General features: G+C 51.2%; 1 protein-coding gene across 1 annotated transcript; it reads right to left on the bottom strand.

Moving 5' to 3' along the window:
- Positions 1–973: 973 nt before the first annotated feature.
- LOC120762059 (transcription factor SOX-3-like) lies at positions 974–3,389 on the bottom strand. Its single transcript, XM_040084071.2, has one exon. It carries the CDS (start codon positions 3,167–3,169, stop codon positions 2,213–2,215), a length of 957 nt encoding a protein of 318 aa, XP_039940005.1. The 5' UTR covers positions 3,170–3,389; the 3' UTR covers positions 974–2,212.
- Positions 3,390–14,726: the final 11,337 nt, after the last annotated feature.

The following is a 14,726-nucleotide window of genomic DNA, read 5'->3' as shown; positions in this document are numbered from 1 at the left end:
TGCCAGATTCCACCAGAAATCTTACGGAAGAACCGAGCTGCGGGGATGAAACACGCCGGGATCTCATCCACACCGTGATCACCCCCAGCCCGTGGCGGTGCCCGGCTTTGCCGCACTGACCAGAGGGTGGCCGGCCCCGGCAGGGACGGAGCGGGCAGCGAGCGGGGCCCGGGGCTCACCCCGCTCCGGGAGCTGCCCCTTCCCCGGGGGAGCAGGAGCCAGGCACCCGGCAGGACGGGGCTCTCGGGGAGGTTTGCACATCCTCATCCCTTGGAAGAGCCCTGCCCGAGCCCGGCCGTGCTGCCCGGCAGAGAAGGAGAGCTGCCGGGGCACCCCCGCTGCGGGGAAGGAACGAGGATGCCCCGGGCAGGCAAGGGGCACAAGGGACACAAAGGGCACAAGGGACACAAAGGGCACAAGGGACACAAAGGGCACAAGGGACACAAAGGGCACAAGGGACCCCCGAAGGAGCTGCCGATGAGGGGTGGCAGGGCAGGACCCCAAACCCCAGCGTTCCCTCTGCTCCTGTCCCGAGGCAAACGGCAGCGGGAGCAGGCGAGAGGCGAAGCTCGAAGCGGGGATGCGCTGCGGAGCGGAGAGCCCGGAGCTCGGGCCGGGCCCTGCCGAGGGGCCGGGGACACACGCGGGGAGCCGGCCGGAGCAGGGCTCGCAGGGACGGGGAAGCGATGCTCAGCTCCGCCGGCAGCCCCCGCAACTCCGCGGGGCCGTTCCGCAGCGCAGCCACGAGTCACGCACATCCCTAAAAAAAAAAAAAACAACCAAAAAAATATAAAAAGGGAAAAGGGCGAGGAAAGAAAAACAAAAAAAACCCAAACAAACAACCAAGTTGTCCAGACTCAAAGCACTCGTCCAACACACAGAAAAGATTGAATTATTTATTTCCTCTTCCTCTGGGGATTCCTGTAACCATTCATTTTTAATGGAGCCTAATTAAGAGTTCCCCAACGGGTTTTTACTTTTGTAAATATTTCAGGCGAGCTGGCGTTTCAAGGCAAATCCTCCTGACAAAAAAGAAGAAATAAAAAACCGCAACAAGCCAAGGCGGAGACGTAATCCCCTTCGATCCCTTTCGCTCTCCGTCGGCCGAGAGGCAACAAGTGGCCGCGGCTCGCAGAGCAGCGACGCTTCCCCGGCCCGGATCCCGCTTCTCTTTAAAAGAAAACCAAATCCAAGGAGCGCATTCTCCCTCTCCCGCCCCCCCAAAACACAGCCCGGCTGGGCAGCCAGAGGAACGCGGCCGAAAAGCGCTGGCAGGGCGCGGAGGGGCCGCGATGCTGCGGGAGCCCCGGGATGGGCTCGGCCCTGCCCCGCACAAACCGCCCGGACACCGCCCCACGTGCCTGGTAGAAAATTTATTCATCTCTCTCTTCGTTATGGAAGAAAGAAGCGAACGAGGACTAAGGAACAAGGAAGGAGTTATTTCGGTAACTTTTTTTTTTTTTTTTTTTTTGGAAGGAATCCGGTAACAAAACTAAAACGTTTTTCGTCCGATATGTCAAAACATGGTTCACAGTAAAATTCACAAACCCATTTACATAAGTTTACAGCTTAAGAAAAACCAAGACACACAACTTACTATAAATAAAAGAAACGCGTTTGCGACCCGCACAGCTCTGCTCTCTCCCACCTCCCCCTTTTCAAGGAATAAAACCTCAAAAATTAAAAAGTCGTGAAAGCTACAGATTGTGGATAGAAACCAAGCGAGGGTCGGTAACAAAACAGTTAATAAACCACAGTGATTATGCGAACAACCGAGCTTAAAAACAAAAGCCCGCGGGTTTTGTTTATGCCATTGCAACGCTAGAAATCAAACTGGAAGATGCAAGATTTTTTTTAAAAAAGTTTTTGAAGCGAATAAAACAGTGCCCAACCCAGCCGAAACCAGGAAAGGAGTTGCCTTGGTTCGAAAATTTCACAGCGGCTTCTAGGAGGCAGGAGTTTGTGCTCTAATAAAAATAACAACTTGCTCAAATATCTTTTACCAAAAAAAAAAAAAAAAAGAAAAAAATTAAAATAAAATAATAAAAAAAAGGACACAACTAGCGGATTTCCTTTTTAAGATTTCTCCAGAGTTAGTATCAAGTCTGCTAAGCCGAACAACACTGCCGTACGTCCCGGTGTAGTCAGGGGGGACGGTGGTTGGGATTTATAGGGATTAAAGACGGGGAGCAGCCGTCCGGAGCAGCCGAGTTTAAATGTGAGTTAGTGGTACGGTACCATTCACGGCAGTCCCGGCACTCTGGTAGTGCTGGTGGACGCTGTGTAACCTGCTGCCCTGCAGGGCCGAAGGGTCTGTGGCATCCCCCCCGGGGGGCAGGTACATGCTGATCATATCCCGCAGGTCTCCCAGGCAGGCCCTCTGCGAGTGGGAAGCGATGGCCGGAGGCGGCGAGCTGGGCTCGGATTTCACCACGGAGCCCATGGAGCCCAGGCTCATGGCCGTGGAGGGCTGCTGGCCGTAGGCGGCGGGGGACATGCTGTAGGTGGAGGCGGCGTTCATGTAGGTCTGCGCCGTGGACATCATGGGGCTGTACTGCAGGCCCGTCATGTCGTAGCGGTGCATCTGCTGCAGCTGCGGGCTGTTCATGCCAGGGTGCTGGCTGTAGCCCAGCTGGTCTTGCATCAGCGAGTAAGCCCCGTTGGTCCAGCCGTTCATGTGGGCATAAGTGTCAATCCTCTGCCCCACCCCGACGGGGCTGCTCACCGCGTTGCCCCCGCCCGGGGCCAGCAGATTACCGGGCAGCGAGTATTTGTCCTTCTTCAGCAAGGTCTTGGTCTTCCTCCGGGGCCGGTATTTGTAATCCGGATACTCCTTCATGTGCACGGCCCGCAGCCGCTTGGCCTCGTCGATGAAGGGCCGCTTCTCGGCGTCGCTCAGCAGCTTCCAGTCGGCGCCCAGGCGCTTGCTGATCTCCGAGTTGTGCATCTTGGGGTTCTCCTGGGCCATCTTCCTCCGCTGCCCCCTGGACCACACCATGAAGGCGTTCATGGGGCGCTTCACCCGGTCCTGGTCCGAGCCCGCTCCCGCCCCGTTGCCGGCCCCGCCGCCTCCGCCGCCTTTGCCGGTGTTCCCCGGAGCGGGGTTGCCCCCGGTGCTGCCCGGCGTGGGCTGCGGCGCCTTAATCTCCGTCTCCAGCATGCTGTACATGGCCGGGGCCGGCAAAAGGTGCGCCAGGGCGGCGGGCAGGCGGGCACCGTGCGGGGAGAGGAAGTTCAGAACGGGGGAAAAAAAAAAGAAAAAAAAAAAAAAAAAAAAAAAAGAAAGAAAAAACAAAAACCTGTCTGGGCGGCTGCCGCGAGAGAAGGAGGAAGTTTTCGTGCCCGGCACAAGCGCCGCTCCCCGAGGTGCCGGCGGTGGCGGAGCTGGAGCGGAGCGGCTCCCGCGGGCAGCGGCGGGCGATGGATGCGCGCACGGATCGCGGGGGTCCGTGATTGACGGGCTATAAATGAGGGGGCGGCGGCCAATCAGCGAGCGGTTCCCGACAGCCCCACGCCGGGAACTGACCGGCCGGGGGGGCGGGCGGAGGGAGCCGGGCTCGGGGATGCCGCGGCCGGGGGTGCCGGGCCCCTCCCGCAGCCCCCGGACCCTGCACCTGCCCCGGGGCTGAGCGGCTCCCGCAGCTGCGGCCGGGCCGGGGGTGCCCTGCGGGGAGAAGGAGCGGGCGGAGCGCTGTGCCGTGCTGTTCCGTGCCGTGCTGTGCTGCCAGCGGAGCTGCGCGGTTGCCGGGCACAAAGAGGTTCGGGGCTCCCGGGCGGATGAACAGCCCCGTGCCAAGCTCGGAGAGGCTCCCGAGGGAGCCCGCAGTGCACGGATGCACCCCCGGAGCGGATAAAGGGGCGGGGAGAGGATGGACGGGTTGAACTCTTCCAGTCCCGAGCTGTTCGCCTGGGGGAGAATCTACATTGGCATGCCGGGATGGGGCACGGCGTCGGTGGGAGCGGGGCCGGGATGGGTGGGTGGCTGCCGGCCGGGCACTCCCGGCCATCCCCACCTACACCCACCGCGCCGCCGGCTTGAGCTTTTCCCTCGGCTGCCCCGAAAGAGGGGAGGGTGCGTAGAGGGCACGGCGCTCGCCAATCCCCCGAGTTTCATGGCAACAGAAAGTTCTCTCCGTGTGAAAGAAAACTTTGGCGGCGGATGTGCCAGCGGAGCGGCGCCCACTTTGAGCTGTCAATCACCGGCTTCCCTGTCCGTCCCTCCCCTCCCTTTACCCCTCCTTCCCTTCCTCCGCCAGAGGCACGGACACCGCACCTGCACGGACCGGGCCGGCAGCTCGCTGGAAGCACCGCGGGCACAGCGCTCTCCGCCGGGGCTGGGCTGGGCTGGGCTGGGCTGCCCCATCCCTGCGCTCCCTCATCCTCCGCTCCAGCTCGGTCTGGCTGTCCGGGAGGGGAGCGCTGGGACAGGAGGGGCAAAGCGAGCCGCGGTCCTCTCGGGGACAGCCTCGCTGCCGGAGGATGCGGGCAGCATCGCCGCTGTAGCTCCGAGCAAACTGCCCCAGGGGCGTGTGGGGCGCCGGGGAGGGTCAGGGGCTTTGAGCTGGGGACGTGTCCGAGCCTCCCGTCCCGTCCTGGGCGGCCGCAGCTCCTCGGTTTGGCAGGCGCCGGTGTCAGCCCAAAGACAGGACCGCGGGTGTACTGACGGTAATCGCTGCGGGCAGGAGGAAACCTCCAGGGCAGGGCTCCGGGCCGGGGGGGTTCCGGGCCGGGGGGGTTCGGCAGGGCGGTGATGAGGAGCTCCCGGCACTGCTCGGCGCTTCCTGCGGGAGCGGGGAGCGGAGGGACTCTGGAAACAGCCCCGGGGGCGTGGAGGGGCTCGACCTGAGCCCTGCTGGGGTTTAGCAGTGGAAGGTCTCGCTCGGCTTGTGTACGGATTTCTTTTCTGACAAAATGATCCGCTGAACAAAGTCGAAGGGGAAATAAATCCCGCTAGCGACCGGCTATGGTGTTGTCAGCGCTTTGGTTTTTGCTTGGTTTGCTGCTGGTGTGTTGAGCGAAGTCAAAATTTGGCAGCCCGAGGGGACAGGGTGACAGCGGAAAAGTTGTTCCAGGCTGGAGTGGTTCGCGTGTAACTTTTGCCATGTATTGGAAAAGTTTCAGACAGTCGTAACTAACTTCTAACCCTCAAAATATTTTGGCACTTACAGTCGAGGTTTAGGACCTTACAGGCTGGCAGGAAATCGGGCTGATATATATCTTGACAATACTTTGATATATTTTTATACGAGCGTTTGTTGGAGGGATTGGACACGCAACGAAAAATTGGGCTGTACAGAGAACTAGAGGACATGCTGAAATCCCCCCGAACAGTGCTTCTGTCAATGTTTAAATAAATATAAAAGTTTCGGACTCTTACTTTGTCTTTCAATTCGTCTTTGAACCGCCTGAGTATCAAATTAGAGATTTTTTGTTACCTCTAAAAGCCAAGCTCTTCATCACTTTTAAGCTCCATATTATTTCAAACCAAGGCAACATTTCTCCTGAAACATCGCCGATCTTGTCAATGAACCGAACCTGCCTGAATAAAAATATAAGTGCGGACTGCTGGATTTCCAAGCTTCACGCTGGAAACGTGTAACGCTCCACTCCGCGCACGTTCTGAGGAAAACTTCAGATCCCTCCTCCGGGGCTGGGATTTCGGGAGCGCAGAGGCGAGCCCGGAGCCGCGATTCCCCGGCTGAGCCCCCGCCCGGGCACGGCGCTGTGGCCGCCCGCAGCCCCTTCCCCGAGGGACCCGCTGTCGTTCTGTCCCTCCTCGTCCCTGCTCCAGGAGGAGCGAGGCGAGCCCGTCCTGCTCCCCAAAGTTTCCTGCAGTGCGCTTTAAGAGATCCCACTCCAGCACACCCTCGGCAGCAAATTCCAACCCCCTCCTGCTCCCCGGGAACGGGGACGGAGCCTCCGGAGCTGCCGGGGCGCAGGGAAGGGGCAGAAAGCAGGAGAGGACCCAGCCCCGCTCAATAAACCCGATGCCTGGAGCCGTTTTCTTAAATTCACTACGAGGGAAGCCCCGTGCGTCTGGTGGGGGTGTGGGAGAACACTTGAGGTCGTGTAAATACAGTTGTCAAAGGCTGAGGAGCCTTTTATTGTTGTTATTTATTTATTTGGGTGACAAAGGAGCGTGAGGCGAGATAAGGAGTTTACAGCACAGCCCAACTTGAACGCGAGAGAGAGCCGGCGCTTGAAAAGGGCCATTTGAAAGGGTCTGCCCGGGCTTTCTGGGAGACCAAGGCTTCAGAAGAAAGAGCCATCAATACACGTTAATTGCAGAAGAGCTCGGGGGAACCTCGGAACTGTGTCACGGAGGATCGCCGGCTTTTAGAGAATAACTCTATGCACGAAGCCAGCCCCGTCTAATCCTGTTCTTAAAACATCGCCCTTGCTCGCCAGCCCAATTCCCGACCGAGATCAGCGAGGGTTCGTCCCCGAAACGTGCCCAGACAAGGGGGCTGGGCGCCCCTTTCGTTTGGAGCCTGCGGACCCTGCTAGGTGGATCCTCCGAAAATGCCCAGCTTTTAGCGATGCTTAAGATAAAAGTTCGCGTGATCCCCGTTTCAGGCTGGCATTCACATCCTCTCCCGGAACTTTTCGGGGCGGTAACGTTGTTGCTAAGTGGGCCATTTAAGGCTGGTTCTATAGCTGAAAGTCGTTAGGAGGTATTTTTTTTTATAGGAGGTATTTTTTTTTGTTGCTGTTTCGTTCCCCGTTTAAGCGTCACGCCAAAACACAGCTCGAGATTGCCTTCGAGGCTGCCGCCTCCCTCGCCGCGGGGCTGACACGGCTGCAGCGACCTCCCAGCCCGGCGCGGGGGACAGCAGAACCATTAATTCCGACAAACGAGCCCCAGCTCCTTCCCGTGGCTTCCCCAGCGCCTTCCGAGTGGAGACCGCGGCTGCACCAGAGCCTCCAGCTGGCCCCGCTGCTCGCCCGTCCGGGGAAGCAAGGGTTACTCGCCGTGACATCATTAAAAATCGCAACATTTAGGAACAAAAATCTGGAGTGCCTGGGTAAACCCGGGCAGCGTCGTTTGGGCATAGCTCGATCCCTTTGAACTGAGCCTCCCAGCGCGCTCAGGAGGCAGAGGCGAATGGTTTTTGGATTTTTTTTTTTTTTAATCACTTCCCTCCCCCCGCCCTCCCCAGCTGAACTTTTATTTGGCTTCTGACAACAATAGCGGGCTGCAAACAGACCTCTCGGTGCGCCCCCTGAATAGACCCTTTTCGAGCCCGGATTGTTTCCACCGCCACAAAAAAACAACCAGTAGCTCCCTTTTTTTTTTTTTTTTTTTTTTTTTTTTTTTTTTTTTTTTTTTTTTTTTAATTGGGTTGTTCCTGGCCCTGGCTCATTCAGGTGTTCGCGAGGAATTTGTTTATTAGCCTTTGACAAACAGCCCCTCCTGGCAATCGCCTCGCGGAGCTGTCTCCGGCGGGAGGGGAGGGATGCGGAGGGGGCAGTTGGCTAATAAGGACTCTCTCCATCTCCGAGTTACCAATTAACAGAGTTGTGGAGGGGACCACCAGCACGGGATAACTCGCCAGGGCTCTCTGCCCAGCGCCGAGGAAACCACAGATTTAGCTCACGTGTTTTCACGCGAAACCACCGAGGGGAAAGGCGAGGGCGAGAATAGACGCTGAAGAGACCACCCCCGCTGCCCCGAGCCCGGCAGAAATCTCTTCCCCGGTGGATGAGGCAGTAACGGGAACTTTCTGCCACTTCCCCCGGCTGTCACAGCAAGAACCCTGCAGCCCTGGCGCTGCTCTCCCGGGGCGCTGCTGCGGCTCCCATCCCCGGGGAGATGCGGCGCTTGGGGACGCGGCTCGGCGATGGGCTTGTGTCAGCTTCACCCGCTGAGCTCGAGGAGGGATCCCTCCCAGCCTCAGCGATTCCATCGCTCTCAATCGTTCTCACAGCTCCGCTCGGTTTGTGCTCCCCGCCCCGAGCCGAGCGCCCCCGGCGTGGCAGCGGCCACAGCCCCTCTGCGGGACGGGCACAGCGCGGGGACGGAGCGGGAGAGCCCCCGGGGGGCTCCGGGCACAGCAGCCCCTTCCCCCGGGCCGCTCGCCCCCGGGACCTCTCCCGGCCGGAATCCGCCCCCTCCCCGGGACTTGTTGCTGTGCTTCAGCGGAGATGTCGCTGCTCTCGTTCTAAAGTACAAAAATAAAACCAAACCAACCCCACAAATTCAAGCCGTCTCTGGTTTTGGTTTTTTTTTTTTTTCCCGTTTAGAACTTGGCGAATCTTCCCTGCGGTGTTTTCCATACTGATGCGGTAACCGCTTTATTTACTGCGAACCACGGCCGTGCTCCTCTTTAGCAGCTGGATTAAAAATCGGGCATTAATTGTAAAACTCTAACTTGCTAATTAGCTGCAAATAAACTATTCATTAGCGGCAAATTAAAATCAAAACACACCTTATTCCTACTCCCTGACACGCAGTTTTGAAGGCACGTATTGTTTCAAACCACAGCCTGTATCACTGGCACAGCAAATTGAGACCCTGAAAGGTTTCTCTCCAGGATATATAATTAAAATATATTCTACTTTAATTGACATTATAGAGGACACAAATGAGATTTTCCTTTTAGAAAGAAATAGCAGTTTCTAAATAAAGCTTTGCAGGCTGCAGAATGGAGGTTTCAAGCAAATGAATAGTCATTACTACCTTTTCAATGATGTGGGCCTTTTGATCAGAAAAGAAATTAGCTCTAAAGGACAGACAATGGGAAGCCTGCCCTGCAATAGGAAGAAAATTAGATGGCTAAGGCTCTTAACAACACCTCTTTCTATAAACCATGGAGCTTCTTGCTTTTCAATTACAGCTGTTCATTTCAAATAAGGAAAGTGGAAAAACACAGAGGGGAATATAAACTCTGTTGCACCAAGGAAAAAAAAAAAAAAAAGAAAGAAAAAAAAGCCCGAGACAGGGCAAGCAGGCAGCCTTCCCCTTTTCCTTTTGTTTTTATTATAACCAGTTAACTAATACTGCATATTTTGTAATGCTCAGACAGCCCAGCATAGCATTCTCCAGGTCAGTCAGGATGGATTATATTCAGTAAAGGAAGTGGTAAAACCTGAGAAACTTCACTTTAGGTAGCTGGATATCTGCACTGCACACCAAATAATTACATTTTGCACATGCACCTCATACTCGTGTGCATTCTGCAGAGAAGACAAAACAGGACCGAAGAACCTGAGCAAAATGAAGTGCTGAAAACCACTCCTCTGCCTTTTGGTTGCAGTCAAGAACTAACCCCAGTTCTTCTGAACTAAATCGAGTGTTCTTTCATTACACTCAGGATCCACAGAATATTTCAGGCTGGTTCTCCCCACATTACTTTTAACCCATTAGTATTTTAGAAATAATACTTCTACTCTCAAAATATAAAATTAACTTGCCACGTAATAAGCTTTAAAAAGGAGCTATCTTTCAAGTTTCTTCATTTGAACACTATTTTTTAATATTATTCCTCCTGCTTGTAAAAATAATAAGAGTTTTCTCGTGGATCTGAGATACAATCAATGAATCAATCCTTTCTTCCTCTACCACTACTCCCTAGCCACACTTTTATGATTAGGTGTAACAAGTAAATTATAATTTGTTATTATCCATTCAACATATTGTAATTGAAACAGTCTTCCAATAATGATTTAAACATAATAACCACAAAGCTTTATCGTCAACAAGTTCTGTTCTCATATTAACTCAGCTGGACCATAGAGATGTCTTTAAAAACAAACATAAAATCACAAAGATTACACACACACTGTTTTTTTATGCTTTCTGTTAATCTATTTATGGCTTTCATACTTTCTCCTTTCCCTCTCCCCACTCCTCTGCCTCTATTTTTCTTTCTTTCTCCTTCCCTGTTGTATTATTTGTTTAGAATTCAGGTTAGATGTTTAATTCAAAGGGTTGACCAAATAAATATGAATTGGTTTTGCTCTGATACGGTGCCTTTTAATCCTTTCCATCTCTGAACAAGTGAGTGTTCAAGAAAAATTATTTTTCCCTGTCCAAAAACCTAACTCATGTCTGTCTTCTACCTAGAAGTGATTTTAGTATGGGATAGAAATGACAGCTTTCTATTCGGTGTCTGTGTCTCCCTTCACTCCTGCCTGGCCCTGAGATAGAGAAGAATAAAAGAAATAGTTTAATCTGGTAAAGAATGAGCTCCTAACTCCCAAAGTGGAGTCACTCATGTCAGTATTTGAAGTAATCTCCCTGCTTGAGAGCAGTTAGAAAATTATGAATAATGCAAACTTCTGCCTCAGTTTTTACTGGCTCAAACTTTTTTTTTTTTTTTTTTTTTTTTTTTTTTTTTTTTTTTTTTTTTTCCTGTAAGGTCTTAATTACAACCTCATTTGATCTGAAGTGATTTTTGTCTCAGTAAAGTTACCCGTACTAACTAGTGGGAAAAACTTCCCTCCATGCAAATGAGCGGCTCAAGTGTCGTTGAGACTCTGTGATTTACAATACAAAACCCACATAAAGATCTGCATCCCTGAGGAGATTAAGAACTTGGGAAAACCTCCTGATCGTGTCTTCAACCCCTGGAAACGAGCTGAGGGTAAGGAACTGCACGAACAAGTGAATTTAAACTGACCTCGACACACACAATCTGAAAATTTCACCTGAAATTGCTTTCAGTGTCAGAGCAACGAGATCCTTGAGCGGAGCTCTACAGAAAAAAAATAGAGAAAATGGGAACCTGCGGAGCTTCGCAAAGCAGAGTGAGCAGTTTGTGAGCGGGGCTGTGCTGAAGGGCTCGGAGCTGTTTTATGGACAAGACATCAACACATCTCACCGTTAGCACGGACAGGACTCAGCTCCTCTGACCATGCACGTTGCCAGTCCTGAGAGAACTTCACCAGCCCTGAAAATCCCTTCTGCTCCTTTTTTCCCCCCTAACACACACTGATAAATGAGGGCACTATGTGCTCCCCAGCCCTCTGCAAAGCAAATATATGCATCTGCATCTGTGCAAAAAATAGATATAAAACAACAGGCATGGAACTCACAAAAAAAATCAATTATTATATGGGCTGTTTCCACGGGACAAACACATTTCTGACCTGAACACGAGCCACAAATACCTGCACCATTTAAATTGGTGTTCATCACTCATCCTTTATTTCTGTGATAGCTCAAATCAATTGCCTGATTTTCAAGGTATCCCAAGAACTACTCAAATTCCTGCCTTGCAGTGGTCCAGCTCCTAATTGTCTCTGTAGACAACAATTCCTCTCCTGTAGGGCAAGAGCACCAGGCACTTGCAGGGGAAGAACTTCTGCAATGATACGTGAATTCAGGATTTGGAAAACAGGTATTTCCAGGCCACTTTTCAAACGGGTAGACCAATTACACAAGGGGTATTTACAGGGACACAGCGGCTCTTGCTGCTGGTGTACCCAACACATTTTTTCATGTGAAGAAAAATCCAGTTTTCCCAAGTTAAGGAATATTTCTGAATGCCCCAGGCTCCCCTGTCTGCTCCTACCGGGAACACACACAGGGTGATTTTGGGAGATGGTGCCCCTTGCTCCAGCGTGGGACAGCAATGAGGTGCTCCCAGGGGGGCTGGGTGTGTGATCTCAGTGTGTGGGGGGGTCACAGGATGATCACAAGCACAGAAAAGAGGAAGGAACCCCCCCAAACCCAGCCTCGCTGGGGCAGCTCAGGGAGGGGAAGAGGAGCTTTGGGATGCAGTCCTGAGGCTCCTGCCTGAAGAATCCCGTCAGGAAGTGAGGAAGGGAATGCAGGAGGACCTACAGGGGGAAAGGGCTTCAAAAGGAACCATTTAGTGGCTGATAGGGGAAGCCAGGAAGGGAACACCACACAGCTTATGGCTCGTTCCCCTTTTGCTGCTGTCAGCTGCCTCTGTCCTGGCTCACCCCATTCCCACTTTTGCAGAACAGCCCATCAATAACAAGTTCGGTTTCTTTTTAAAAAAGGACTCCACGACCCCTTGGAAAATGGTGTAACCTCACAAAGCTCTCATCTTCCACTTTGATTTAGCTTGATTCGCAGACCTCACAAACAAGGTATGTCTAAACCACATCCAGTGAAGTGTTGGGATGAGCTTGCAGAAATATACTGTACAGAGTTTGATTCATCCATAGACTGATTTGGATTGGAGCTCTAAAACCATTGCAGGTTGCTAAGGAAATAGGTGGCAATTATAATTTTGCAATTTTTATCGGTACAAATGCAGATGATCTCTGTATCTGCTTTCCAATTTCCATACACAAAGTCCATAAAGACTCAAGCCTGCTCTGTCTGCACACCAGTGGCTCCCAGGAAAGCTGATGGAAAATTAGAGGGAGGCACTTTTGCCTTACGTTTGTATGAAAAAGCAAACTCTCCTTATCAACAGTATTGCTGCTTCTCGTTTCAGCTTGAGTCAAGCTCAACTGCACAAAGAATGGCAGCAAACCCACTCCAAGCACTGTAACATTCATAGGCAGTCTTTAAATAAAAATGAGGACCTTGCTCCTCTGTTCTCCAGATTCCATTAAAAAAAAAAATAAATAAAAATCACCAATTCCTTTTGATGCTTTTATGGCTCTTCCTATCACGGTATTTGAATATATTACAATAAATGCAGGTTTTCCTGAACAGAATTCCATGTGAGGGAAGGAAACCCTGGGTCTTTTTATGGAGATGCAGAAAATGGGCAAAACAGTAATGTGGGAAGAGTCTCTGAAATGGATAGGAGATATGTGGGAGCAGATCCCTTGGACTAAATCAGATTAGCACAGGGCTTGACCATCTCACATTTCTGTAATGGGTCACGCCCATAAATATCCCAAGCTGGAAAGTGCTCAGAACCAACGTGCACTAGTAGGGAACAGCCAGATCTACATTCTGCAACTCCCTGGGAACGCTCCAAACCAGACACCAGGACAAAAGAACCCAGAAAGAGGAGAAACTGTTGGCAATGCCATCTTAAGCTCTGCTTCCTCGTCACTTGGTTCAGGAATACGTAAAGAATATGGTTTGAATGAGCTGGGCACTGACTGGGGCGACATAGGAAATATTCTACTGCAGTATTTATAGAAAAAACCCCCACAACTTTCTAAAGAGATTTTAAAAATATGAGACCCTAGGAATTAGTCTGAAAAAGCCCCGAATTATTTATTTCAAGCTCATGCAAGACACTTAAGACAGACACAGACAGCTAGGATGCGTCCCAAAACAGAAAGCCTACACTTTGGTGTGCCAGCTAAAATGGGAATAAATAATCCCATGTCCTTAGGGAATGTCCCACAGCTCCTGCATAAATAAACGGGATAATTCCCTACCCCAGGAGAGGGCACCCTGTGCTTCTCCAGTGCTGCCACAGTTCCAGAGTAAAACTCTGTTACTATTCCTCTGCTCAAAACTAACCCTGACGCAGAACACATTCAAATTTACCGTGCTGTTACTCCTTTGGATTTCCTTTTGTTATTAGCGCCCGAGGAAATGAGAGCTGCAGAGAGAAGGCGCCTGTGCTGTTGTGTGAAAATGCATTTTTACATTAAGAATGAAGCGACACTCAAACCTCCCACGGTGATCGCTTTCCACCGATAGCTGTTACACCAGCAATTAGACATCACAGGGCTGGAGATTAATCAAAGACTTGAGCTTGAACCAACGGCACGTTTTTAAGGTTTGCAAAAGCTGCACACTCCCAGGTTTGAAGGGGGATGTGAGACCTGCTGGGCTGACACGGGATTTATGCCATTAAATTTTACTCAAATTACTTTGCTGGAAGATGAGGAGCAAGGAGAGCTGCACTGCTTGCTGAGAGCTCTCTGCTCAAGGAAGGAAAAGGCGGCACAGAGGATGTGGATTGGTCCAAAAAAATCCCTTTTCCCCCAGGTTTTTGGGGCTGATCCCAGCTGGATACAAAAGAAAATTGCCTCAGTTTGTTAGGTGCTGCTGCCTTATGTACACTGAGCTGGAAACCCCTGGTTCTCTGTACTCGTTTGTGTGTCATTAATTCTTTAATAAGTTGCAATTTGGACACGGTGGTGGTGAACTGAGAGTTCTAGGAGAAACTCCTGCACACACAGAACTCTCCAAGTTAAACTGCCAAGAGAGTGTGAAAGAACAGATCATGTTTCAGCTCATCCCAGTGCACGCCAGATGAAACAGAGCATTTCTTGATTTTAAACAATTGCTGATCAGATCTTTCTCCTCATTCCTGTGTTCATATCACGCACAGTTAAAAAAAAAAAAAAAAAAAAAAAAAAAAAAAAAAAAAAAAAAAAAAAGCAACCTTTCCACATTCAGATTTATATCAGAAAAAGTGGTTTTACAATTTAAAGGAGCATTTGAATTTTCCTCGTCGTTTGTCAGCTTCTGGCCCTGCTACCACTACTCATTTGACGCATTTTGCTCTGAGCTAATTAGACAGCCAGCAACAGTTTTATAGACTTGAAGAAATATCTGATTTGTTGCTTATTGCCTCGAGTAGAGCCAAAATCATTACAATAATCACACACCTCCCGTTTCTTGTCAGCCACATGCTTGCAAAAGGAGAGGAATTTTTAAATGACGATTTTTACTTGCTATGCTCACAGCATCAGGCAGATCATGCACGTTTGTCCAGCAAGAACAAAATACAAAATTACATCTCAGAGAGCTGCAGGTGATACAACATCTAAAGGATGATGATAAATACTTCCAACACATTGATCAAGCATGGGCTCTGATTACACTGACT

This window comes from Hirundo rustica, chromosome 21 (assembly GCF_015227805.2).
Source record: "Hirundo rustica isolate bHirRus1 chromosome 21, bHirRus1.pri.v3, whole genome shotgun sequence".
In the NCBI taxonomy this organism is placed as follows: Eukaryota; Metazoa; Chordata; class Aves; order Passeriformes; family Hirundinidae; genus Hirundo; species Hirundo rustica.
This window is presented reverse-complemented; position numbering and strand designations above follow the sequence as displayed.

What these genes read in the sequence shown, in the direction of transcription:
- LOC120762059 (XM_040084071.2), bottom strand. Translation starts at nt 3,169, where the DNA reads ATGTACAGCATGCTGGAGACGGAGATTAAGGCGCCGCAGCCCACGCCG.